The following is a 25,947-nucleotide window of genomic DNA, read 5'->3' on the forward strand; positions in this document are numbered from 1 at the left end:
AATAAGTCTATGGTCAAGTAGATTCGTGTTTTAACAAATGTCTAACTACATCCGCAGTGCTGGTTGAGAGAAAGACCTTTACAACTGAAAAAAAAATATGGCGGTCAAAGTTTGTTGGCTCCAAAAAGTTAGCTCATTACTAACAGTTCACTTGTCACTTTTCATTCATTTGGGGACAAAGTACAGATGGGCGTTTTCTAAACTAAACATTGATTGATTAGTCAAGGGGGAAAAAAACGGCTCCAACATTTTGTGTCACATCAACAGTAGTAATTGATTTTCTTCTGGAGCGTGAATGTCTGAGGGGTTCTGACTTTTTTTGGTTTCGACTTTGCTTTCCAATAACCTTCAACACTAATTTACATAACTCCGCCTCTCCACTGACTTTCTCCACCCATATTGGTCGTGCCTTGCTGCATATATTGGGAAACAACTTGCGAGACAACTTGATTTTTTTCTTCCTCTTAAATTACTTTAATTTGTGTTGACTAAAAGTCACATGGACAAACACACACGCACGCACCCACACAAGGTGGACGCTAATTCCAGTGATTCCATTTTGCTTTTCTTCCATAGGAACTATTTTTTTTTTTTTTTTTTACATCCACTTCATCTTGACTGTGTGCAAAGTGCTTGCCACACACACACACACACACCCCTCCACACACGCACACGCGCGCACACAAACAACACATCCCACTCATTATTGGTCCCTTCATTGCCTCACGTGTGCGTTTGGACCCAAGACGAACGCTCACATGCCAACTGGCCGCGTGATGTCACAGGAGGCGGAGCATCCCCGTCCATAAATAGATCCGTGGATTGATTTGATTGATTGGATATCGATAAGCACTCCTTTCCCGATTATATACACATCAGTGTGCAAGCTAGGATGGCGAGGAAACCGCGATGGCTCCGGGCCTCCCCGCCTCAGCCATGATAAATGCTCTTGATCAAAAAGAAAGACGGAGTGAAGACAAAAGGGCCGACGCCAACGAGGACCTGCGCGCGTGCATGCACGCTGGCGCTCTTCAGTCGGGCGTGGCCTGCGTGGTGAGCGGCGTGAGCGTGGTGGGGAACATCAGAACCTTGGCCGTCATGAAGGACAAGTCGGGAAGGCTGCAGATCACCTCGGCCGCCTCGGAGCTCAGCTTCTCGTCCTTTCGCGTCCTCCTGGGAGAGGGGAGGAGGAAGTCAGCGTTGACACGTGAGCTTCGCTCGCATGATAAGTTGTGACGCGAGAGCGCCCATCACGATAAAAAGGAAATCAATATCGGACCAATTAATCAGATCATCCCAAAAAAAAAAAAAAAAAAACTTTTCTTTAAACATGTTAACACTTAAGACAATACTGACATTCAAATGTCCCAGCCGGAAGAAAAAACAAAAACACTCCCCCCCCCCCCCATTGTAAAAATCAATGCTTAAGAACAAAATATGAAGCAGTCAAATGCTCTGCCCCTAATTCATAAATTTGTTGAAAGCCTTAAGGGACCACAAAATGATTCGTAGGTTTTTTTTATTCATTCTATTTTTTTTACTCTGAAATTAAATGTGACAATGAATGGGTTCTCATAGTTTTAGTCTGCCGCGTGACGGAATCGACATCTACTTCACGAAAATCCATATTGGCTGCGACGAGTAGAAAGTCTCCATCTGAATGATCGGCAACGTGCGACTCCAAACCGAGCGACTGCGTGTTATTTATTGGTCGCGGAAGATGCAGATGGATGAAAAGAGAGAGACAGAAAACCGTCCCATCAAGGAATGCGTCTCGGGAAATTTCCTCTCTCAATAGGATATGCGCCTCAGTCCTTAAAAGGAAAAGCAAATCTATCGGACGATAAACATTTGCTAGCGCAGCGACGATAAAGATTGCAGAGTTAGCCAACACAAAGCAGCTTGAAAAGCCAGCCGGCGCCTATTGGGAAAATGCGACTTTCCACAACATTTTTTTTTTTTTTACAATTTCCAAAATGACTGCAACGGCAGAAAACGGTTCTGAGCTGCCGACCTGGTGGAAGTGCTGGTCTTGTCCATGGTGGACATGAGGCGGGCGAAGGCGTCCGCCACACGGCCGCCGGCGCCGCCCGAGTCCATCTTGGCCGTGGTCAGCTCCACCAGCTCGGGGTCCACGCCTGCGGGACGGACGGTAAAAAAGTGGCCGGTTGAAGCGAGGTGGCGTCGTGTTGTGTCGCGATCCGGCGGCTCAAGCGCGGGGAGGCGGGAAAGCTTTGGCGCAGCGAGCGGGAGAAAGCCAAAGCGAAACAGCGGCTGACCTGGGATGGCGGGCGAGCCGGACGAGCCCGGGTCGTCCGCGGGACCGAAGAAGTCCAGGTTTAGCAGGAAGGAGCCGCCGCTGGCTGAGAGCGAGCGGGCGTGACCGCAACAAGACAAGGAAGCGGCACAGGAAAGTCAAGACGACAGCAGAAAAGAAGAAGAAGGGGGGGGGGTTGGACAGAGAAGAGAAAGGCCTGATTAGGGCTGGGCGATAACTCCGCTTTCTGACAGTTGTGTGGTCGCATGAAAATTTGGAGGCACTATTGTCCTTTTGGTTTCGGCGGCATGGAAACACCCAAAAACCGTTGCAAGTTTCTCAGACGTCCACCACGCAAATGCCCAAAATGCATCATCCATGCCTCCAAAAATTCCCTTTTTGCTTCAACTGCGACAATCGTGAACATTGCTCCTTTTCCTAGCGGGCACTCTGAACGTTTTTTATTATGAATGGTTTGGCGCCATTTCATCTTCAATGCGGTGAAAAACAAATGACTCCGGTGATGCATTTTGCAGCGATATCGCCCAGCCCCGCACCTCATCCCGAGCGCCTTTGGTTTGCTTTTTTTGAGCGCTTTGACCAAAGACGGCAAAACCAAAAAGTGCTTTTGGCGGGCTTGGGCCCCCTACCGTCCAAAGGGTTGGTAAGGCCACTGCTGCTCCAGTCGAACTGGACGGGTGGGAGCACCTCCTGCACGGAGCAAGCACAAGCAAACATCAGCGCGGCCCCGCCACCAGCCCAAGGCCGAGACCGCCTCCCACCTGCGCCACGTCTGAGGGGCGACAGTTGGCGTCCGGAGCCGCCGCTGGTGCTTGTGCGATGGAAGCGATCATCTCCGCCGCAGAGACGGGCTTTGGGGGCTCTTTGGTGGGCTCCAACATGCCCTGCGGACACAACGTGAGGCAAGCACAATGGCAAAGAAACTTTGCTTTTTCTTTTATAATTTAACAAATCCTTTTTTTTTTTTTTAATTTGTTTTTGCAAATATGGCAGGAGGTGACTCACCAGACTGGCGGCGTACACGGGCACAATTAGCGGCTGCTTCTTCTGTCCTGTGAACAGCTGAAAGCATCAAGTTGCAAACACAAATCGAGATCAAGTTAAGAGTTCAAACACAAACGCTCATAAAATTAAAAAAATATATATCTAAACAAAATAATAAAAAATATTCAGAAAGGAAATCAGTTTTTCTCAAAATTAAAATTTCAGATTTACATTGAATTGTTTTTATTCCTCAATTCTGATTTAAAATTTCACATTTTTTCAAGTTCCAACAAAAAAAATTTCAAAACTATTTTCCCAATTTTAGTCATAAAAACCAAAGATAAGGTTTCTGATTTGAGTTCTTTTTCCCCTCAGACTTTATTTTTTAAATTTAACCCCCCCCTGCCCCACACACACACATTAAGATTTGTACCCACAAATAATTCACAATTTTTTTGTGATGACAGCCTGAAAATGTGCCAAGAGTTGAATCTTTTTCCACCCTCTTAAAAATACAATTTCCATTGTTTTTTAAATAATACTTCTATATATATATTTCCAAGTTCAAACTACATTTGCCGATTTGAAAAGATTTGACCGTTTCTTTTCCAATGTCCAATTTGTGCACTTCTGCCTCACCGTTCAAAGTAGAAGAGAGAAAGAATAAATTGAAGGTAAAATATTGATAAAAAAAAAAGTGAATGTGGAGCACAGCAGCTTCGGAGTCTCACAATGTTGCGCGTGTCGATGCCGAGGCAGCCGAGGAGCGTTTTGTTGCAGTAGGAGCCCCCCCACTGATGCCTGAGGCCCACCGCCGCGTGGATGTCTCGCAGATGCGACCACACGCCGCCACGGAGCGCGCTAGACAAACGAGAAAGACGTCACGTGACTGCGGCGTCTGACGGGAGAGTCGCGTCTTCTCGGGATCAACCGCACGCACCTGCCGACGTCCTCGCCCGCCTCCACCAGCGTCTTGAGCGATGCCACCTGCTCCTCGGCGGCAGGGGATCGGGAGGGGCCGGCGGCACGGGGGAAGCTCACCTCCAACAACTTCTCCACTCGACTCAACAGCGCCGCCTGCAGACACGACGAAGAACCGCGCGCGGGCCTCATTTTAAAAGACGGAAAAGAGGTGCGACTATAAATCCATGACCAAATTCATCAATAACTATTTTGATGGCCAATTAATTATTCTTAATCTAAATATGCCGTCCATGAACGCAGACTGATCAACTTTGTGCTTTTACAATGAGCAACATTGTCTGTCACGTTTGAAAATTGCATTTCGGTCAGAATCGAATTGATTTCCGAGTAGGGTTGTGACGATAATTCGATATCAATACGCATCGCGATAGTTGGGTAAGTGATATCGATAGAAAATGGTATCGATAAATTATCGACCCCCCCCCCCCCAAAAAAAAAACCAAGGGCGCAGATTCGACCTATCACTGCCCTACTCGTCACAAACTCCCTCCCATTGAGGAAATGCAACCCGAGGTTTACGCTGAGCTGGCGTGACTCAAAACAAACAAATAAAAAAAACGGGTGGCTAAGGTGGACTTACCGGCCGACTTGAGGAAACGCTTGCTTAATAGTTAGGCCGATAACAAGCACGGGACAAAACGGCCCGGAGCACCAGAATTTTTCCGTCTCAATGGAGCCCGGCGTGCGTTGTACATTTCAAAATAAAACAAATTGGAATTCAGCCCTTTTCCCCCCCGTTTTATTTTCAATGGTTGTTGTAAATTCCTCATTACCGCTCTGTTTATACAAGTATTGGCTTGCTGTTTAATTTGCGTATTTAACAACAGGCATGTTTCCGGGCAGCTAATGGGTCCTTGTATTTACGTTAATTTATGTCGGGCATATTGTTGGACAGCTAAGCTCCGAGGAGAGACGTATGGAGTCCGATAGCCGTGGGTGCGCGATTGCTACACTTTTCGGCGTCGTGTATGCGCCAGAATGAAAGTGAGTGATTGAGCTCTGTTGAATTGATTGGAGTGCAATTAAAGCTACGTTGTTCTCCCTCCCTGTGTCCGGTCACGCTCTCTGATTTGAGTAACTGTTTGGATGAGGCGCTCCGGGGAATCCCCCTAAATTCACACACAGTCCCAGCTCTCTGCAACAATCGCACAGATGGTTGTTCGTCTCTGTGTGCCCTGCAATTGGCTGGCAACCAGTTCAGGGTGTCCCCCGCCTACTGCCCAAAGATAGCTGGGATAGGCTTCAGCACCCCCCCGCGACCCTAATGAGGAAAAGCGGTACAGAAGATGGCTGGACATACATAAATCGATACCGACCGATAAGGCATACATGCCTACCGATAGTTTTCCACCATATCGCCCAGCCCTATTGCTGAGCCTTTCATGAAAACAAAGAATTCAATAAAAAAAAAAATTAAAAAAAGACAGCCATGAAGAGCTCCCTTTCTTTCTGAAGCATATAATTATTCGCCCATGTGTCAAACTGATCAAGTGCAGCGCCAACTACCGGTAAGGAGGACTTAATCTCAGCTATATTGAATTTTTTTTTTGCCGGTGTCGTCCCACTTTGGAAGTAAAGGAAGACGTTGAAATAACGTCGGTATCGGTTGCTAACAACAACGCGTAATTCGGAAGACGCTCGTATGTTGTGGAAAAAGTTGAAGCCAAAGGCTTTGGTTGAGCTTGCTTTGAAACAATCCCACTCACCGTATGTCTGCGGCCGTCCTGTTCCACGGTGGAAGTTTCCGCTCGGCACCGGGCCTCCACGCCGGCTTCGTCCGAGCTGAACGCCGCCCACGACTCGTCCGCGCTCAACTCGCACGCCGTGTCCTCTCCGAAGGCGCTCCACCTGGCATCGGCGGGCGCAAATTGGCCAAAAGAGGCTCCTCCCTCTTCCTCAGCGTCAGCATCAGGCCGGGGCGCGTCGAAGTCGCCAAAGTCGTCACGGCTTTGCGGCGGACACGCTTCGTGGCGCTTCAAGTCCACGAAGGCCTGCCCGCCCAACGGACCCGCGGCGTCTCCAAAGTCCCCAAATTCCTCGTCGTGCAGCTGGCTGCGGTCGGCGGGGGTGGCGTTCTCTTCCCGGAAGGGGGGCGGCGAGGGCGCGGAGCCAGTCGCGCTCACGTCGTCGTACTCCTCCGGGGCGTCTGTGGACAGCGGGCGGCCTACCGAGGTCTCCGTTTCCGTCTCCGAGGTCCGCCCGTCGCCGTCATCATCGCAATCGCAACCGCCAACGCGGAGGCCGTTGGGACAGGTGCCGTCGACGCTCGCGCCGTTGACAAAGAGGCCATCGCCATGGACACCGTCAACGTCAACGCAGAGGCTGTCGCCCCCTTGGGGACAGATGCCAGCCACGCCGTCGCATTGGACGCCGCCTTCAGCCTGGCCGGCGGTGGCGTGGAGAGGTGGCTTTGTGCCGGGCGCAAAGACGGAGTGACTTCGTTTGGTGTCTGGCTGCATGTCACGTGGTACGGGACCGGGTGTGGCTGCAGAGCCAGGTCCAGTTCCGTCAGCGGCGCATCCGGGGCCGACGCCGTCTCCGTGCCCCGGATCGCGCGTGACGCCGAGCTGGCGTCCCGTGTCCGAGAAAGCGGCAAAATCAGCAAACGCCGCCTCGGAAGCGTCCAGATCTCCTGCGGCATTGTCACTGGCGTGACAGATCACGAAAGGATGCGGGCTCGGCTTGACGTCTGAGGCCGCAAATCCGTTTGCGATGATGTCACCGCCGGCGACACGAGAGTCGGGTCTCTTCACATCCGACCAATCGCGGCTTCCGGGAGCCGCGCCGTCGGCCTTGGCCTCGCGGCGCGTCCCCGGCGCGGCCGGCAGACCGTTGAGGAGCTCCGGCGGCGAGGTGGCGTCCGGGACAAAGGAGGCGTGCCCGGGCGCATCCGGCTCGCCCAAGCTGACGCTGGCCGACAGGTTTGAAAAAGCGCCAAAGTCGCCAAACTCGTCCTCGTCCTCTTCCTCGGCGTCCTCCATGGGCGGCGGGGAGGACGAGTACAGCCGGATGACGTCAGGCTCCATGGCGACTCGTCCGTCCTGCTACACCTGCCGCGCACACGAGAAAGGTGTCAGCGTCGCCGTGGCAACAGTCAGTCGAGCAAATAAACTCGGGATCCACTCGTGATCCCTTTGACCGTCGGTCGGCTCGCCGGCATTTTGAAGCCCATTCGTGTTTTTAACCGACGTGACGAGTGGTCGCCGCCTTTGGGGAATTGGAGACTTCAAACCGCAACTCTAAAATTCACAAAAAAAAAAGCCCGACTATTGCTTTGCTCCTCACCAACAACGTTGAATTTGCGCCGTTTTGTGGGTAAGTTGCAAACGTCGCGGCAGGAAAACTGCTTTTTAGAAGCACTTTCAGCAGATTTGAGAGTTTCCTTTTTTTACAGTCACGAGGTGAATTTTAAGACTTCGGGTTCCAAACGAAATGGTCAAGGTTGCGTTGATTTGTTACTTTGCGGACATTTTTTTTCCTTTTTCTCCATCAATTAGCCTGAGGGGGGAAAAAAAACAATAAAAATAATCAGTAATTGTCATTTACGGCAGCGCTGTCCATTTTGCAAAACTCGTTGGAAGACTTTTTTTTCTTCTTTAGCTTTTGACTCAACATGAGACTGTTGCTGTTCTTCTGGTGTCTATTGTATGTGTGTTTTAATTGGTGTTCTAATTTAACCGCTAAAAAGAAAACGGTATTGTGTGTGCAAAAGGGCTGCACAATAATGGAAAAACAATGTGATCCCAGTTTCACTTGGTTTGCAAAACCTGCCCAAAGCGGTCACACTCTCGGTTGCGCGTTTCGCCGAGCGGCGGAACCTCCGTTTTTCAGGTTTCACTGAGCCCGCGTTATTCGGATTAGGGCGACAAAGCCAATGGGCATTTTATTTTAAGGCTGATGATTCCAATAGTGGCAGAATAAAATTCCCATAACGATTAATTGGCCGATTAAAAAAAAACAAAAAAAACTTAATGTTTACAATAACATTGGTATGAACATCTGACTGCTTTTCACGACTTTGCCCCGAGGGATTTCTTGAACTAACTAACGCATGCTGTCGTTTTGACGAGATTGTTAGTTTTCAAGTCATGACGTATTACGTAATGTTTGACGACGTAATAGAGGAAAAAAAATAATAAATCAAACTGGCGATTTATGTCCATTTTCTCTATCAGCTGTCCGACGAAGCGCTCGAGCTCGACCGTACGCCACAATTGTTGTCGTAGTTTTAATAAAGACTTTGAACATTCTCTCATGAGCAAGTCGAGTTGAGCACAGGAAGATTATAATTCACCAATTTTTTTTTCTTTTTTTGAAAACATGACACTTGAACTCAAATAGGCCGGATTTTAAAAGCTTGCCGCTGGTGCGCTATAAATGTCGAAAAGGTCTAGGAGCAAAAATGTGCTTGTGCTTGAGGAAGCAACCAGAACCCTCAGATGGTGTGGGAGAAGTCAAACAAAAAGAAGGACGGAGCATTTAGTAGTTTGGCCAACAAACTCCCAAAACAGGGCGAAACACGAGATTGTTTGTTTACTGCAGCGTTCGCCTCAATCCATACGGAACCTTTTTCATTTATATGAAGGTGCTCGGGTCTAATCATTTGAACAAAATCCAACTGATTTGAAATGGATTTTAGCAACGCTTCGAATGTTTGATGCAAAACACTTTGAATGGTCTTGTACGTGAAATGTGCATGAACAAATTCACTTTCCTTGCACAGCCCTCATTCTTGCCGAGGCGCAATTTTCTCACTTTCTTCATATTTGCCGGAGCAAAATGACGCTCAGGTGAGCACATTCCTCTTGACGGGCTCTGTCTGAGAATGCTGCCGTCGTGCAAATGCATCCAGCTTCGACGTTTGCTTCTTCTGGACCTCCGCAGACGCCAATTTGACAGGCCAAGCCTGGCCACTCGACACAACAGCAGCCTACGAGCTACGATTTGTGGCAGCTCGCGCACCTAAGTTTGCTTGCGTTGGAACCGAAGAGGGGAAGCTAACCGGCTAGCAAGCTAGCGTGAGTGTCGACGTTTGCACGGGAACTCACTTGACAACAAGTCCGTCGGAATGGGCCGGGAGGTTCGGCGGCGGCGAGCGAGCATTGGCGCGGAGCTAGCAGTTGACAACGCAGACGAGTTTGTCATATCCGCGTTTCTTCTCCGAGCAATCGTGGCTGCAAGTGAGCCCAAAAGGAGGAAAACGCGACACGAGAGGCTCGTCGTCATCGTCGTCAAATGACAGCGAGCGGCTTGGTTAGCATCGGGCGCGGCTAGCTAAGCAAGTTGAGCTAGCGCTGACAGCAAGTAGCTGTTGCCGCTGCTTCTTCTCCTTCTGTCAATAAGAACAACAAACAAACAAACAAACAGTTTTGACGCACCTTGACGCGCTCGACGAGAGCTTCCATGACGCGGCGGCGGCGGCGGCGGGCGGGAGGACTCGTCCGCGGAGCCGGAGGCGCTTCAACTCGTTGGAGTCCGAAGTAGAGCTCGAGGAGCCGGGAGACGAGGGCCGACGAAGTCGCCTATGACGAAGAGGGCGGGCGCTATGACGACGATTGTGGGCGGGGCCGTCCTCCCGCCTCGCACTTTCCCGGCAGGCACCGCTCCCAGGCGGTTGTTCTCGTCTGAAACGCGAGAAAGCGAGCCTGATCGAAAACAAAAAACAAAAAAAGTCTCATCGGAAAACAAAAAAATAAATAAAGTCTCATCGAAAAACTTGGACTTGCGTGGCTTTTGTTACAATGACATTGAAACGATGCCGGACGGACGTTCATTTTTGCGAACAGAAGTCGAGAATTTTTTTTTTAAGGACGAAGCAAGGTCTTTGCCCGTTCCTTTAATTGTTCCTGACCAGGTCAAGTCCGGCGTGTATAGAATGAAAATATTTGCACTCCAAGCAGAATGACATTGTTGGAGTTGAGTCACAGAGGAAATGAGAAGTAGTTAGTAAAGAAACCTAAAAAGCCAAACTTACTCCAATGCGTGTTCGTTTTTTTGTTTTCAAGAAGAAAAGGGTCCTAATAAAGACTCAACAACTCATTAGAGTTGCGATATTTAGTTTCTTCGATTTCTGGAGTTCAGGAAATAGTAAAGACAGGCTTTTTCTTAATCTCACGAGAAACTGTACTCAGGCGAGTACAATCGAAAGGTCGCGCCCTATCTCAGCCCAGCCTCACATTATAGAGGATTTCTCGAGCCAAGTTTTCTAGGTTGAATCGGTCGTCTCCGCCCCCTTCCACGTCCAAGGGGAGGAAGGTCCTCTCCAGGTTCCTCATCGTCTGGAAGGTTTGAGTCCCGTCTGGTCCCCAAGACTGGCACGCCAAGGGCGGCCTTCTCCGGCGGGCATCCCCCTGTAATCTTGTCGGTGTGCGTGTGCTCCGAAATCAAATTGTTCTATCTTGCGGAAATGTGTTTTTGCAATGGCGTTCCTGTGACCCCTCCACTGCCCAATTTGGTATGTTTGCATCTCCTGCGGCCTAAGTGGAAAATGTGCTTTGTCCTATTTGTGTCCATGAAGTGCTGTCTGGTTTGTCATCAGTTTGTAATGTGCAGACGGAATCCGTTTGCTGTAAATGTGAGTGGAGATCATGAAAATAGTATACGTGCAAGTTTGCGGTCTTACGACTGAAAATTTCAACACAAATTTAAACAAAGTAATATAAATTTAGCATCTGAGAATAACACAATAACTCAGTAAACACCACGACATTCCTATGCACGGTCCTTCCAGTTTCATGAGATAAATGCTTTTTTTTTTTTTAACATATTCAGCAAATATGAGCCTGCTAAATTAAATAATTGACATTCTGCCACGTAAATGTTTAAAATAATGCCAGTAATCGTAATACAATCCTTCAACATCTTTTAATGCTATTGTGCAAGAGCGAGCAAGTGAAAGAGAGAGAGCGCGACTCAAAATGTGAAAAAGCAATTGAGAGCCAACATAAAGATAAAGATGTCCTTTATTAGTCCCACAATGGGGAAATTTGAGACATGGACATGCGTCTGTGAATCGAGCGCCTCCAAGTTGCTGAAAAATGCTGCTGGTTGTCTTTTTCGCTTTAAGATACTTGTGTTTGTCTTCAAATCTTTGAATGGCCTCATCCCAGCGCACCTGCAATCCTCTCAACTGCTTATGGCAATGATCTCCAATAAATATAGCCTCATCAAATCTTTGAATAATGAATAATAATATATCCAAATTGTCTGGGCCGAATTGACTTGAAGCAATTTCAACTGAATTGTAAAATGTTCATTTTGCATCACCGTGACGTCGGCGTTCGACGTAGGGGTATGCGCGCGTCACGTGACGACAGCATATCGTCTTTCGTCAGCGATTGGTCTCGAGTAAAGGAGCGACGCCAGCAGGTGGCGCTGTTGAACATTAAAAACGGCAATCAACAGGAAGAAAAACATTTCATTTCATCGGGTGATATTCTTTCTCATGAAATGCTCAAACATTGGCCTTGTCGTGCACACGCGCGCGACAACATAAGCAAAGCAATTACGTTGAAAAGCCCACCCTCCGAAAATCATCAAAACAGAAATAAATTCAGCAGAATTTTGCTATTTTAAAGAAAACAAAACAACAACTAAAAGACCCAAGTAGTATAAAATAATATCCTTGTTGTTATTAGCATTAAGTGACCCAAAAACGAGTTCTTTTATTTTATTGTGTTTGTTTGTTTTTTATTAGAATTTCATTCTGCCAAATATGGAAGTTGGACTCCAAAAACGTGACAGTTGTGATGGTGGTGCTTGAAGAGTGACATTTCATTTTGGAGGTGGCATTTGGTGGGAACATTTGGCAAAACAATTTAAAGGAGCTCAAGTTGACCCCTTAAAAAAAAAAAAACATGACATTTGTTACTGCTTTTGAGGGGAAGACTGGAATGGCTTCAGGGAATTTGCTTTGATTTTATTGCAGGGGCAAGGCGGGGGGGCGGTTGTCAACCTAACCAAGAACTAACTTGGAACGATGCTAACATGTAGCCACCTAGCACAGGCAGCCAAGGTGTGAGCGTGTGACCCAGAGAGGAAGTTTGTGGCAAGCAGACAAGTGGCCTAAAGGCATGTGTAGAGTGGTTGCCGTGGCGACAAGAACCCCCCCCCCCTCCTTTTAGCCTAGCTTGGTGACTGCGATGCTGCCTTTAATCCACAGGGTGTCCACCAGGTGAAGCGGCGCCACCAGGTGTGAGAAGTCAAAAAGCTTCTGCGCGTCCACATAAACACGAAAGCCACCAGACTTGCACTCGATTTCCATCTGCACACACACGCGCACATGTGTGTGTGTTGTCAATGCAGGCAAGCAATGATTTATGAATGAAAATCTGGAAAATGATCAGGGGAGCCCAAACGTTTTCACCTTAAGTCTCCTATCAAGCGCCTTTATTGCTTCAAAAATTTGAATACCATAACCCTCGTTTAAAGCGTGCAGACTGTCTAGAAACAATATACGTCCTTGACACCAGTTACTACTTTCTTACCGTTTCCTTCGGCACCATCTTGCCTACCTTGAAGGGCTGCCCCTCGATGAACGGAAAGAAGGGTACGGCGACGTCGGCGCGGCCCCACGTGCCGGCCACGCAGGCCCGACGCAGCACTTGGCGCCGGCCCCCGAAGCGCACGCACATCTCGAGTGCCACGTCGGGCGGCGGCTCGCCCCGTACGCCCCGCCCGCACGTCAGCGCCACGTAGAACCTAACGCAAAGGCAACAACGCCACATGAGCAGCAGCACAAGGCGACGTGGTCAAATTGCACTTTGGGGCTTTCAAAGTACGTTGTCAAGTAAGGCTGAACGATTTTAAGAAAAAAAAAAAAAACTCATCTCGATTTTTTTGGGCTGCTATTTCGATTTTTGGGATATTTCACTTTTTTTGGGTTCAATTTAAGTTTTGGTGCAAAATTTACAATTTCTTCACAAAGTGTCGTGACATTTACAAACATGCCAGAAAATGCCACGACACAATGAAAAATGATAAAAGCTATGACTGAAATCATGCAAGGACACTTAAGAGTGTTTCTTTTTCAGGGGGACAGTTTTTTTTCTCAAGTTTTCAAAAATTACGTTCTGTCAAGTATCATTTTGCATTTGTGTATATGAAACCCCCCAAAATGTTTGCCAGTCATGTTCTTTGTGCGCAGATGTCCGATGATGTCAATAAAATCGTTGTCCCGTGATTCAAATCTACTTTTTGAGCGCGATCTCGAAAGTGGGCGCAGATGACGGATATTTCGTATCCGTTTAATATCGAACCTCTCGGTCACGATGACGTCATCCGTTTCCGAGCGTCGTAGCCGTCGTCGTCTTTTTTTTGGGGTCTCCGTACGTATGGATTGCGATATCGTAACGTTTGCGTCGGTCGCCGTTGGCTCTCCGCCTTAACGCCGTTCGAGTCGGACTTTTGTTCAAGGTGGAGCGTACGATCCGATCGGCGGCAACTCGATCCATCTGTAAGCGAGCGCTTCCCATACGGTGTCATGGAAATGAGAACACAAATGGAAACGCGTTTACAATCGATACCTGAAGACCGGTGTGGAGAAGAAACTTCTTTCGCTTTGGGTCCTTCCCGACCGACGGCGTGACGCGCGTGAGCGATGAGCACGCTTAGCGCCTCCTCCTTTAAAAGGCTACTTGTCGGTGAGCTCGTTTATTTGTCATCTCGGAGGAGAAGATCTGCATCACGCGGCTCCTCGCCGACTCGCGTAAAGTGCAAATCAAGTCGGTACCGCTGCGCTGCGCCGAGCATTCGAGCGGCGACGACAGCGAGCGACAAGGCAACGTTTTCTTTTTTCCTTTTTCTTTTTTAATCATTACGGCGTGACCTGCCGCATGAACGCGGGGCACAAACCGCAGCTTTGACGATTTCAAAATCGCGTTGCCTGAGATCGCAATTTTGGGCCCAAAACGAGTGTCGAGCCATGCTCGATGTTGCTATTCAAATTGGGATTTGAAACGGGGATCGAGTGAAAGGATTGGGCCTTGGGCAGAGTTTGAAATGAAGAGCGAAAAGAAAGCTCAAGGCAGCAGTTTTTTTACTTGTCAGGGTGCGAGTCCACGATGGCAACGATGACCACCTTCCTCCCCGGACACATCCCGCCGTGGACGTCACCCCGGAAAAGAACCGGCTGCACATGCGTACACAAACACAAACACGATGAGAGATATGCGTGCAAGCACACACGCATTGATAATTAATGACTAACTCATTTACATGTAACACACAAAGACGCGGGCACACAGATTAGTGTACATGCATTCACACACACACACACGCACACTCGCGCGCATGCATGCATGCATGTAAGACAGTCACACGTGCAACCCCACTTGTTAGCTTGAAGGTGTGATTGTTGAAAGTGTGAGTCGTCGTGGCTGTGCGCATTCTACCAGACTGTTGCCCGCTTGCTGCTCACTGTTGTTGCCCGCCGCCGCCGGCTCGGGCCTCATTGCTGTCAATTTTCCATTTCTGGGAACAAACGGAGACACGCGTAACCATTTCCTTCTTGTCTGCACAGCGTGATGACGCAAAAAATCCCTTCAACCTGCCAAGCAATTTTTGCTGCGATGCGTTCACTTGCGCCTGTATGTCGAAATTACGACTCAGGTGGTTTAGGCCCTAAAAGAAAAATTGTACAACTGAGTCATGAGCTTGTCATTATTAGCCATTTTTAAATCAGCCATTTTTCCACACAAGACAAAAAGAAGGAGAAACATTCCCCACCGCAACTTACAGGAGGGAGGACATGGATGGTCGTCTATCGCTAGGAACCTCACCAATCCATTCAATTTGGATTCAATTGGATTATTTCGTTTGTCAAATTATTTGATCCATTAACAGGCGTTCATATCAACTCGGTAACAAGTGGAAATAAATGAAGAGGAACTGTTGAGAGACGCGTAGGAACTTACAAATATTTTAATAAGAATATTCTGTTGATTGTTTTTTCAATTAATTGATAAATCGGATAAAAAAAAATACACTACACACTTTTAAGTGGACATCCACTTGGCATGAATTGATGATTGAGTTAGTGGTTTGGTCACGAACATAAAAAGAACTAAATGTGAACAAAAGTCTTATTTCGGTTTATGTGAATTACTGCGCATGTTCAGCAAGGTTGGTGCATTTCATTCGCTCGCAAAATAAACGCGCGCACACACAATAAATTCATTCGCACGACTTTCAGCACTTTTCTTTTTAGCCCCTAACAGCGGAAGCTGCTTCATTGCCAGAAGAGGTCAAATTGACGCCTCTCAAGTCTCCAAAGTCGTCATCGACGAACGCGAGTGAGCGACGCGTGACGACATATTATTGGCGTTGACGTCACTTTTTGGTTTCGTTTTTTTTTTTTTTTTTTTTGCAAAATGCGCATACAAAAAGTCAAGTGGTAATTGTCGTAAACAACCCAAAACAAAACAGAACAATCAGTCAAGACAAATGTCAAGAAATACACCCCGCAAAAAATCAAACAAAGAAAAAAAAAAGGTTATATGAACTAACTTACTGCAAAACTCCATGGTTTTCAGAGCCTTTTGTTTCTTCGAATATTCAAAATAGAACGGATGTGCTGCCTAAATTCGTTCTACTAGACAATAAAACATGACTTTCTTGCACGGAATAGAAAACTTTAGCAACTTTTACCTTCCTAGCGCACGTCGTCACTCGCAACTCGGCAGCCATCTTGGAACGCACGGAGCACTTCCGAGTTGCGCGCGCATCTACGGCGTGACGTCATGGGCAATGAGCACAAAGTGGAAGTTTCAAAATATCCATATACAAACAATTAAGACGTATATTGACGATGAAAAATTGGACAGTTGAACAACAAGAACAAGGAAAGCAAGAAAATAAAACTCTCAAAAATAATTACGTTGTGACGATCTTAATCAAGAAGAGCAAAACGTTCCATGATCGAAAATAGTCTCTGGGAATTTTTGTTTGTCATGTTCATACTAGGATTTTATTTTTTCATGTTGATGAGAGGCTTCATATTTACATGTATGAAGGAAATGTTTTGTTTAACAAACATCCAATTCATTTGTTTGCTTCGTAAGCAGCTGTGGAAGGTAAAGGAATGTAGGAGTTGGAGCGTGGCGTAGTTCATGGTATGTCGCGACATCCTGTATGTGGGGGTGTGAAACTGTATGTGGGGGTGTGACTGGTGGAGCGCAACAGAATGGGGGTTGTAAGAGCGTGCACGAGTGGAATGTTTCAGGACAAAGGGTGATAGCATCAAGGAGGGAGCGAGACGAGATGAAGGAGCAGCCATCGAAAGATCACAACCAGGAGGAGCCACCACGGGATTCGGCGGGAGGAGAAAGACCAATGAGAGCAAGCTAAAGTTAACTGCAACATCACATAGCCAATAGAATCATGCCAGAAGGCCTTTGTCTCTGTTACATTTACATATTGTACAGTATGAATGACTACTGGAAAAACTAAAAGTTCTGTTCTGTTGGTGGCACGAGAGGTGTAGACTTGTATTGAGAGGGATCCGAGATCTAGTTGCATATGTAGTAAATCTGTGATTGGGAATAAATCCATTCGTGCGTGAAAATGCCGGCTTCCTGATACCTTTCTATTGCAGAACGAGCGCGCATATTGTTGGATGAGTGTGAGTTGGGTAAGGTTGCGAATTGGAGTCAGATTACTAACTTGAGTTTACATTGGGTTAAAATTAACATCTAGCATTGATTTAAAGGTAAATTCCAACAAAGGATAACCAGAATTCTGAAAGAAAATATCTTCCACCGTTTCATTCTTCACTCTTATATGGAAGCGTTTCGATGGCATTCAATTTTTGAAGCCTTTGAATTGGATAAGATAAACAGTTTTGTTAGTTTTGTTTTTTTTTGCGTCAGGCCATGCCGACGTTATTGAGAGGAGGCAACGAAAATTGATTTTAAAAGAATGGCCCCCACCAGCTGTATTAAAAAGGAAAAGGTAATACAGCCGCACGGATATAAAAAGAGTTAAGCCCCGCCCCCCAAGCACCACTGGTGGAGAAGTTCAGTCAGAGTGAGGTGGAGGAGCGTAGTCCGAGTCGGCGTCGACGTCCTCGCTGTCACCGGAGTCCCAATCTGAATCCACGTCGGACGCTGCGCTCACCGCGGGGGCGGTCCGTCGGCTGCGAGCTGACACCGAGTACAACCTCATTCCCAAATGTCGGAAGGAAATCTCCATTTTTTTTTTTGGAAACATCACATGTGCGTACCTGCTCTCTTCGTGTGTTTGTATTGTTTATGGTGAAGAGGATTCTTCCTGCGTGGATTCGAGGACCAAACCAGGAAGTCAAATTATTGTTTGGCATCAACTCTTGTCACGTGTGAGCTGTGCGACCTGTAGCAGTCGCTGCCGTAGGGACACTCGGGTCGCTCTTCCTCTTCCGGCTCCTCCTCTTCCTCAAAGTCCGAGTCCCCGGGATGGCTACGCTCCTGGAAGTGGAGAGGGTTCTTCCTGCCGGGACGGACAGGAAGCGCATCATCTTACTTTTGTATGTTCAACGGAAAACTGGTGGGGCAGGAAGTACGTACAAGGGGAAGTGCGTTGGATGAGATACGTTCAAGAGGAAGCGGCGAGTCGCCGAACAAACCTGTAGCACTCTTTCCCAAAAGGACACGCCGTTCGCGGTCTGGAAGCGGACTTGGCTTTTGAGCTTGCGTTTTGCGGACCGCTCGCTGTGACATCACTCGTCCCGCTCGTGATGTCACACTCGCCGCTTGTGACTTGCGGGTCCTTCTGCTGGGTTTCCATGGCAACACAGTCAACTTCCCGGGGCTGCCGGTCATCCTCGTCCGGTTTGGCGAGTGGCTTGTGCGACGACGGGACGTCCTGAAAGCGTTATGTCGCACATCAAATTGTGATCCTTGAGTGGTCGTCATCGTCAAAGTGCGGTACTATGCCGGCTCCCTCTAGTGGTATGAAAAAGTATCACACAGTTCGGCACAGTTCAGTCGCGTTGAACATTTTATCGAAGAGAACTGCTCGTTTCAAACTTTTATTTGGGTACAATTACGATTTCATTTTAAATATCGTTTTGAAGATTTTCATGAATTCTTCCATGTTCCGAGGAGGCATAACACCTCGTTTTCATTTTCAACAACATTTTGGCCTACTATGTTACTACATTTCAATTGTGTATTTTTGTTTCCTTTTTAAACAGATACGAAAAGTTAAACAATTGACAACAGCTTGTAACTGTCTTTTTTTTTTCGTATAGACTTTAAATCCTTGAAATTCGAAATTAAATAACGCCATTTGGCCTTCTACTCAGTTTGTCTCTCATTTGCAGCTTTCCCTTAACTTATTTAATCCCAGAAATTTCCACGAGAGGAAACTCCTTAATTCCAGCGTTTTTCTGGATTTTGCGAGGCCAACAGAATGTTGTGTTCTAATATTATAAAAACACGGAGCTGTGACGTTAAAAAAAAATAAATAAATAAAAGGCTAAGACGTATAAACACGTCTTTGGGAGGCGGGGACGATTTTTTGGAAAACGTATATGTATGTCTTATGGTTAATGTGCGCTGATGCACCTTGGAACCAAGTGGAAGAGTTCCAAAACTAGACCTGCCCGTCTGAGAATCGGCTGCGCCTCATCGGCTGAAAATATGTTCCGTGAAAATGTACTCGAGTATCATTTTTGTCATCATTTGTGTGGTTCTTTTTTTTTTGTCCACTCAACTGCACGTGCGTCTTCATTGCGTCCTCTCTTGACTTTTGTCATCTTGTCCTCGCCGAGCTCGCTCCGTTGACTTTTCTTGCCGGCTGTGAAAGATGTGATTGCGCAACATTCCCTCATTTGCCGCGGCCACTCATGTGTTGAAGAGTTTGCGAACACTTTTGTCACCGGGGTAAGCGACGTTTGTGAAATTCAAAGTGAAAAGGGGATTTAGATGGCAGAAGGTGTCATACGTTACCTTGGCGAGCCAGCCGGGCGCCGGCGGAGGCGGACGTCTTGACGGCCGCCATCATCCACGAAGGTAAACGTCGCTTGTTGCGAGCAGGCGAGGCCGCCACCTCCGCTTCCGCTTCCTGTGTGTGAAATATGACAAAAAAATGAAACATATAAAACAAGAAATTCAAATAAAATAAATAAATAAGAGATTTATGAAAAATCCCAAGCTAAAAATGATGAATTAAAAGAAGTTCAAATACAATCAAGGCAAACTTTTTTTTTTTTTTTTTTTGATACCCTGAGAATTAATAATATCCGTCAGAACAACCACCGGACGCATTCGACAATATGGACCTTTTTCTTTTCCTCCCTTCATCTTTCTCACTGACGGGATGAGCAGAAAGTTGCTCTCGATGCCCCGATGCAGAAGAAAGAGATTGTGGAGGCGATTAACGGGTTACAATCTGGGAAGGCGGCTGGCCCGGACGGGCTCCGCGTGGAATCCGATCAAGAATTTCATGAATATGAATCGATTCCCTCGAAGGTGCAAGACCACAACGGTTGAGAGAAGCAAACATCTCACTGATTTTCGAAGAGAGAAGAATGCACATCTTACCGAGCAATTTGCCCGCCGAATGCGGCGCCATTGGAAAAAGGAGGAGCGATTTTAATCAACGACGACCAAAACGGATTTTGTTCAGGGATGATCATAGACGTCGATGACTCAACGTGATCCAATATTTTCCGCATGGCGCCCGAAGCGGGCTTGCGGCATCTTTAGATGCCGAGAAGGCGTTTGCCCGCATAGAGTGGCCATTTTGGTTCTGTGCGCTGAATAGGTTTGGACTTGGTGCTCCACGAAACCCTCCCTCTGCGGCGCCGCGTTCTTCTGGCGTCACCTTTTCGAGAGGAACTGGGCCGGGCGGTCCCGTGTCACCACTGCTATTCGCTCTCGGCCCAGATGATTAGGGCACATCCGAGCATGAGCGCTCTTAAGATCCTCCATAAGGAACATAGAATGACGCCATACGCCGGCGCTTCCGTCACGCCCCCCTACCAACAAGAAAACAATTGGCGCCCCCCCATTTTGCACGTTCTTTGTATATTGATGTTAATGATGTCCCTCAGCAAAGCTAAATGAATTAGCGATATCATTTTGACAACTATTATTGAGAGGATCTCGAAACTCAGTGCGACTATTGATGAGATGATAAATATTGACGATACGTTTGACGTCGAACCTCTTCGTCGCGATGACGTCATCCGTTCCCGCGTTCCGAGAGCGTTTTCCAAATCGCTAACGTAGCCGTGGTCTTATTTGATGTTTCCATACGTCATGGTCGCAATACGACATTTCTGTTCACAGCCGCCGGCTCTCGGCCCAAACGCGGTTCGGGTCAGACTTCTGTCGAGCGTACATCGAAGCGCGCTTCTTGTTAGTGGGCTCGTTTGTTTGTCATCGTCGCTGCTCGTCGAGCGGTAATTAAGCTCATACTGCTGCGGCACAGATAGCTTGGCGGCTAGTATTCCGGTCGCGGCGAAAGAAATGACTTCCGGGACGAGCGACAGGGCGACGCTTTTTTTTTAAAATCGGTACTGCGTGAACGAGGGGCACGCAGCGCAACTTTGACGTTCTCAAATTTGCGTTGTCTGAGATTGCAATTTTGGCCTCGAAACCATACATGGTTCAGCCGTACTACGGCGGGGAAAAAAAAAAGCACGTTTCCCAGGGTAACACGCGTCATTAGTTTTTGTCTACTTTATTTTGACTTATTTTATTCACGATCATTTTTTTCTCTTTGATTGTTTTGACTTTATGTCTACTAAAAACCAAGAAATATATTAAAGTAAAAAATTGATGAAAAAGTCCAAATATGGGCATTGGTCCGTGAACTCTTTTCTTTTCTGTTTATGTGTCCGTGTATAAACGACTGCAAATATATTGTGTGCATTGCGAATGCTCAAGAAATAAAAAAAAAAAGAAAGAAAGAAAAGAAAAGTTCTTTCTTGTAATGATGACACAAACCTTATGTAGCGTCTCTCCTCCGACCGGTGCCTCGAGCTCGGCGTCATGACAACCACGAAGTGGAGTGGGAGGGAGGGGATGATTTCTCTGACGTGAAACTGGAAGTGCGGGTTTCTCACATGTGCCACCTGGTCTGTGTTTCCTTAAACATGCGGAGAGCTCAGAGGCGCCTTTGACTCGGACGCCCTCTTCAAAGGCTTCTCACGCTTTGATAAACGGCAGACGGGCATCAGTGCACCTACCCGAGGGCGCTGTCCGACGTCCGTCCGCCCACAAGCGCCACTTGAAACATGAGCTGTCCCGGTAGTAGTGACAAGATGTCGCCCAGGTCCAGTGGGCACCACGTGTCCTTCTGCAGTGGGCGGGGCTCGTCAGCCAGCGATGATTGCACGAAGCACGGGTTCAAGTGCGTCTCAAGGCAACAACACACATCGCATCAACCAAATGTTTGTAGAAGTTTCTATCCATCTATCTCTCACGCTCTCGCTCTGCCTATATATACGTGTGTATATATATATATATATATATATATATATATATATTATAATATTATGAACACACACACATAAATAAATGCAATCTGTTATCTTGACTGACCGGTTTGAGGCGCAGTCGTCCATTTTGGTTGTCCAGCAGGCCATGACGTCTGGACACTCTCTTATCACTTACCTACACATAATAAAACAAGAGAAAAACAGGATGTATTATTATGGCCATAATTGCACACTGCATATCACGTAATGCATCAGACTTTTTTCTCGATCTTTATCAATCTGGATTGAAACATCAACACGAGTTGCAACACATCCATCGAGAGCAGGACCAATCTCATATCATTTCCTAGGTCTTTTAAATCATCGAGTAACCCTTGAAAGGAGTGACATGATGTCAAAGTGACTTCTGAATGTCATCACATGCATCCATTCTCTGAAGCGCTCACTGTCGTGCTGGAGCCTCCGCACGGGACAGGACCGCCCCTCAAAACCGGCTAATAATCTCAACAAAAACGCAAACAGATGACATCATACGAGATTGTTGAGCTTCCTTCAAATTATTGGCTGCCCTCTCCCCTCACTGTCGGACGTCTACACCGCCCGGTGCCTCAGAAGGGCTCTCAACATCGTCAAAGACGACACCCACCCAAACTCACACCTGTTCGACCTGATGCCCTTTGGCAGGCGCTACAGATGCATCAAACCGAGGACCAATAGACTGAGAAACAGTTTCTTTCCGAGAGCCATCTCTATTCTGAACTCTCACACACACACACGAGACCACCCTTACCTTGCAGAACAGCATCGTGATGTGTTTTTATATACCCTTCAGTATTATTTTCCATTGCACTCTCTTATTTATCTAATTTATATATTTGTCTGTATTATTGTTGTATTGCACTGGAGAGGGGAGCTCTCTAATCTCGTTGCACTCTTGAGTACAATGACAATAAAGGGATTTCTAATTCTAATTCTAATTCTAATTCTAAACTGTTGATCAGGGAAGCGCGCCCCCCAGCGGCTAAACTATGCACCACGCCGTGTTGACACTGTAAAATACTGAACGCAGCGCAAGAAATACGCCAAGAGTATGTCGCATAAGATTTAGTCCTCTTATTTATCCGAGAGTTGAATTCCAGTCCACATTTGCACTAAATGTGCGATCTAGAATGTGTCACGAATGTTTTCTGACAAAAGTAGAGCCGGCATATTGAAAATTGCTCTGAATAAGAACAATGCTGTTGAGGACTCACTCGCAAGAAAGGACCCCGGCCCAGGACGGTTTCCCCCAGGGGAAGTTGGATGGCATCGCCGCCATGCATCGGGAGCAGCTCGAAGGCCGCCATTGCAGGTGCACTGGAACACACATTTATTTCCTCAAATATGTATGCTCATTGTCAACAACGAGTTCATCGTTAATTCATGTTTACCAGTTAATGGGAGCTCAAAAGGTGTTGTTCGCTTCTGGCAGAACAACAAGTTCGCCAAGCTTCCAACGTTTAGTTGGCAGTCTTGTAAAATACCAAAACAAAACCAAAAACAAGTATTTCCAGGAAGAAGCCAGACAAATGTGACAACAACACTAATATTGAAATGACGTCACACTGAACTGCCGGTGAGTACTTCCTGTTTGGAAAGCGCATGCGCATAACTGGACGGTCCTGTTTACTTTTCATCGTAAATTGCTTAATTTGTTGTATCTATTTATGCACAAAACATATATATATATATATATATATATATATATATGCGTGTTATATAATCTATTATACTAATCCAACAGTTTCTCTATACGCATGCGCAGTCGAGTGACAGCGTGCTGCTGGTTTAAGCGTAAACACGTTGAGGACGAGTCAGCTGGGTAAGAAAAGAAAAGAAAAAAATAACGAGCCACTCTTAACACTTTGTAAAACTAACATGAGATACTTTATCTGATCGGGGGAGAAAAATGTCGTTTTTTTGGTCGTGTTTTTTTTATTTTGTTTTGTTCTTTGTGTGGTTAGACTTGTCCCGTGTTGGCAAGTGACTTGGAGCTTCGAGAAAGCTGCTCAAGTCCTGCTTAAAAAAGAAGAAAAAAAAACTCCTACATTTTGCAAGCGTCGTTCATATGTTATTCTTAATTCTTTGACCAGCGTGATTTCGCAAACGTGCAAAGTCACGGTTGATTATGATACGGCATACAATTGTAGTCACTGTAATGTTTCATGTCGACTTTGAGCATGGATTAACAAAAATTAAAATTTCTGAGAATAGAGATTGAGGTGGCAATAATAGCGGTAATCCGCGTATCATTGACGGCCATTAAAATCTATTTGGGGGAATATATGTGTGCGCGTAATCCACACCATGGCACTTTTTTTTGAAAAGGTGCTGAGCCGTGAAGATGCGGGGGTCATGAAAAACCTTTCTTAGACGTCAAAACATGTCACATTTGACAGAGTTGCATTTGAAGTTATATGTTGTACAGACAGCTAGACTTCCGCTAAATTGGGAGGCAATTTATTTCTTTTGGGGTTTAAAAAGTTTCTTGAAAACAAAGTTCGACATCAACCAATGTGCGCCCACAGTGACGCAAACACTGAAACTGACCCAAAACGTTTTCCCGTTCAACGCGGTGGATTTTAAGAACATACCTTTGTCCCTTTTGTTCCTGACGGGAAGAAGAATATTCTTTTGAAGCAATTGCTTCCGTTTTTTTTTTTTTTTTGCGGTCAAATCTACCTGCCACTGCACATCTTTTCAGGGAAGACGCTTAGGGAGTCAGTGCGCCATCTAGCGGGCAAACGGCAGAAGGACGTCATCCTTCATCACTGATTGACCACAAAGTGAGACTTCGAGCCCATCATGATCATTTTCTTTTGAAAAGGGCCTAAAATGGGCCACCAATAAGGTTGGGCCGTCGTCACTGATCCGCCTTTGTCTTTTTTGTGTTGTCGTCAGGCTGCAGGAGCTCATGAGCTCGTCTCGCTGCCGCGCGTGGGACTTTGCCCAGATTCTGCCCACCGAGATGAGCGTGAAGATCTTCGGCGAGCTGGATGCCAGGAGTATGTGTCGCGCCTCGGCCACCTGCCGCCTTTGGAACGCCATCATCCGGGACAGCCAGCATCTGTGGAGGACGCAATGTCTGGGCATTATGACGCTCTGGATGCCGACCACCGCGACGGATTCCTCTGGAAGGTGCGGGTGCAAGTTGATGTTGTTCGTGCTGGAACTAGGGCCTGATCCATTCCTCTTCTTTTTTCTGTTTGATTGTTTATTTGTTTGTGTATTTTGTGGTGGTGGTGGGGGGGGCAGGGTTGCTGTTTTTTTAATGACACACACTCACACATTTATTTTGTAATATTTGTTGCATTTATTTCTCTAAAATGTTTAAGAAGTATTTAAGGGGTGTTTAGCTGGCATTGCCCATGAACACTTGGGCCGAGTACGCAACTGTTGGTCATTGTGGTTTTATTTGAAGAGCTGAGCTTTTTATTTATTTTTTTTTGCGTGTCCAAACTTTGAGAAGCACCGCCATTTAAAGGATGGAAGCCACAGCAGGCACGCGAGCAACTTGACAGAATGTGACATGACCATATGCAAATGAATGGTCAACACACTCTTCATTTGCTTTGATTCTTTTTTTTAAACTTTCTCTTCCTCTGAGCTGCTAGAATACATCGATTTACACATGGATTGTAAATATTCAACCATTTGTGGTGTAAAGTTAAACAAATGCAAACGAACAAAGTATTGCATAAGAGTCAAGTGTTCTGCCCATAAATCAAATCTTTATTGTTATAAGTGTTAAGGGACCCAAAAAGAAGTTCGTGTAATCATTAAATATCATTCAACTATCAAATTAACTGTGCGATTAAAGGGTTGTTCAAATGTGGGCGGGCTCTAGTAACGATGTGTCCGTTGTCTACTGCGCGTGTGCGTAGGAGTCGCTGGCGAGGAACTACATTCGCAGCCGCGTGAAGCTGGACTGGCTGCGCGGTCGCTATAGCAACGTGGCATCGGCCAGCGAGCTGCGCGGCAGGAAGATGGTTGCGATGGACTCCAGGCCGAGTTGGACCGATGACGTCATCGCCGTTGCCGTCCTTCTCACCAAATTGGATGCATGCATCTTTTATCTTTTTGTTTTTTTATGCTCGACCTTTCATTTTGGTTTTTATATGTGAATAATTTACCTCGTACAACACTTTGTTTGTTTATTTATTGTCAATAAAAAAATAAGAACGAGTCAAATCAACCTAATTTTGTGTTGATCCTCACATTTGTGCCAGGCCATTTTTTG

The 25,947-nt window shown here is 46.6% G+C and overlaps 4 protein-coding genes across 8 annotated transcripts; 1 reads left to right on the forward strand and 3 right to left on the reverse strand.

Annotated features, from left to right (window-relative positions):
- Positions 1-89: 89 nt before the first annotated feature.
- On the reverse strand, positions 90-9,770 carry LOC148332899 (uncharacterized). Of its 3 annotated transcripts, none has more exons than XM_088302741.1 (10): positions 9,625-9,770; positions 5,953-7,296; positions 4,203-4,339; positions 3,994-4,123; positions 3,284-3,340; positions 3,040-3,162; positions 2,908-2,968; positions 2,280-2,363; positions 2,015-2,138; positions 90-1,173 (listed from the first exon to the last, which is right to left on the reverse strand). In XM_088302741.1, exons 2-10 carry the CDS (start codon positions 7,270-7,272, stop codon positions 1,032-1,034), a joined length of 2,178 nt encoding a protein of 725 aa, XP_088158867.1. In that variant the 5' UTR covers positions 7,273-7,296; positions 9,625-9,770; the 3' UTR covers positions 90-1,031. The 3 variants fall into 3 exon arrangements, with proteins under 3 accessions (XP_088158867.1, XP_088158868.1, XP_088158869.1); XM_088302742.1 differs by lacking the exon at positions 9,625-9,770 and adding an exon at positions 9,295-9,476; XM_088302743.1 differs by lacking the exon at positions 2,280-2,363.
- A 1,422-nt stretch (positions 9,771-11,192) lies between these two features.
- Positions 11,193-16,297, reverse strand: LOC148332900 (galectin-related protein-like). 3 transcript variants are annotated; one of them, XM_088303089.1, is made up of 5 exons: positions 15,893-15,929; positions 15,756-15,833; positions 14,287-14,375; positions 12,760-12,946; positions 11,193-12,509 (listed from the first exon to the last, which is right to left on the reverse strand). In XM_088303089.1, exons 3-5 carry the CDS (start codon positions 14,340-14,342, stop codon positions 12,366-12,368), a joined length of 387 nt encoding a protein of 128 aa, XP_088159215.1. In that variant the 5' UTR covers positions 14,343-14,375; positions 15,756-15,833; positions 15,893-15,929; the 3' UTR covers positions 11,193-12,365. The 3 variants fall into 3 exon arrangements, with proteins under 3 accessions (XP_088159215.1, XP_088159213.1, XP_088159214.1); XM_088303087.1 differs by lacking the exon at positions 15,756-15,833 and having other exon boundaries at positions 15,893-16,297; XM_088303088.1 differs by having other exon boundaries at positions 15,756-16,295.
- Positions 16,298-16,971: 674 nt separating this feature from the next.
- On the reverse strand, positions 16,972-23,261 carry LOC148332901 (aprataxin and PNK-like factor). Its single transcript, XM_088303090.1, has 11 exons — positions 23,099-23,261; positions 22,922-23,024; positions 21,772-21,843; positions 21,417-21,586; positions 21,175-21,316; positions 19,171-19,285; positions 18,936-19,018; positions 17,844-18,082; positions 17,591-17,707; positions 17,466-17,512; positions 16,972-17,385 (listed from the first exon to the last, which is right to left on the reverse strand). The coding sequence occupies exons 2-11, from the start codon at positions 23,012-23,014 to the stop codon at positions 17,261-17,263; spliced, it is 1,203 nt and encodes a 400-aa protein (XP_088159216.1). The 5' UTR covers positions 23,015-23,024; positions 23,099-23,261; the 3' UTR covers positions 16,972-17,260.
- A 196-nt stretch (positions 23,262-23,457) lies between these two features.
- LOC148332902 (F-box only protein 48-like) lies at positions 23,458-25,865 on the forward strand. The gene is given in 5 exon segments (XM_088303086.1): positions 23,458-23,529; positions 24,412-24,493; positions 24,609-24,805; positions 24,808-24,845; positions 25,592-25,865. Coding segments are annotated over 3 exon segments (462 nt in total). The 5' UTR covers positions 23,458-23,529; positions 24,412-24,493; positions 24,609-24,621; the 3' UTR covers positions 25,832-25,865.
- The last annotated feature ends 82 nt before the right edge of the window (positions 25,866-25,947 follow it).

Source organism: Idiotropiscis lumnitzeri, chromosome 8 (genome assembly GCF_059441095.1).
Source record: "Idiotropiscis lumnitzeri isolate Australia: NSW breed Sydney's pygmy pipehorse chromosome 8, RoL_Ilum_1.0, whole genome shotgun sequence".
Lineage (NCBI taxonomy): Eukaryota > Metazoa > Chordata > Actinopteri > Syngnathiformes > Syngnathidae > Idiotropiscis > Idiotropiscis lumnitzeri.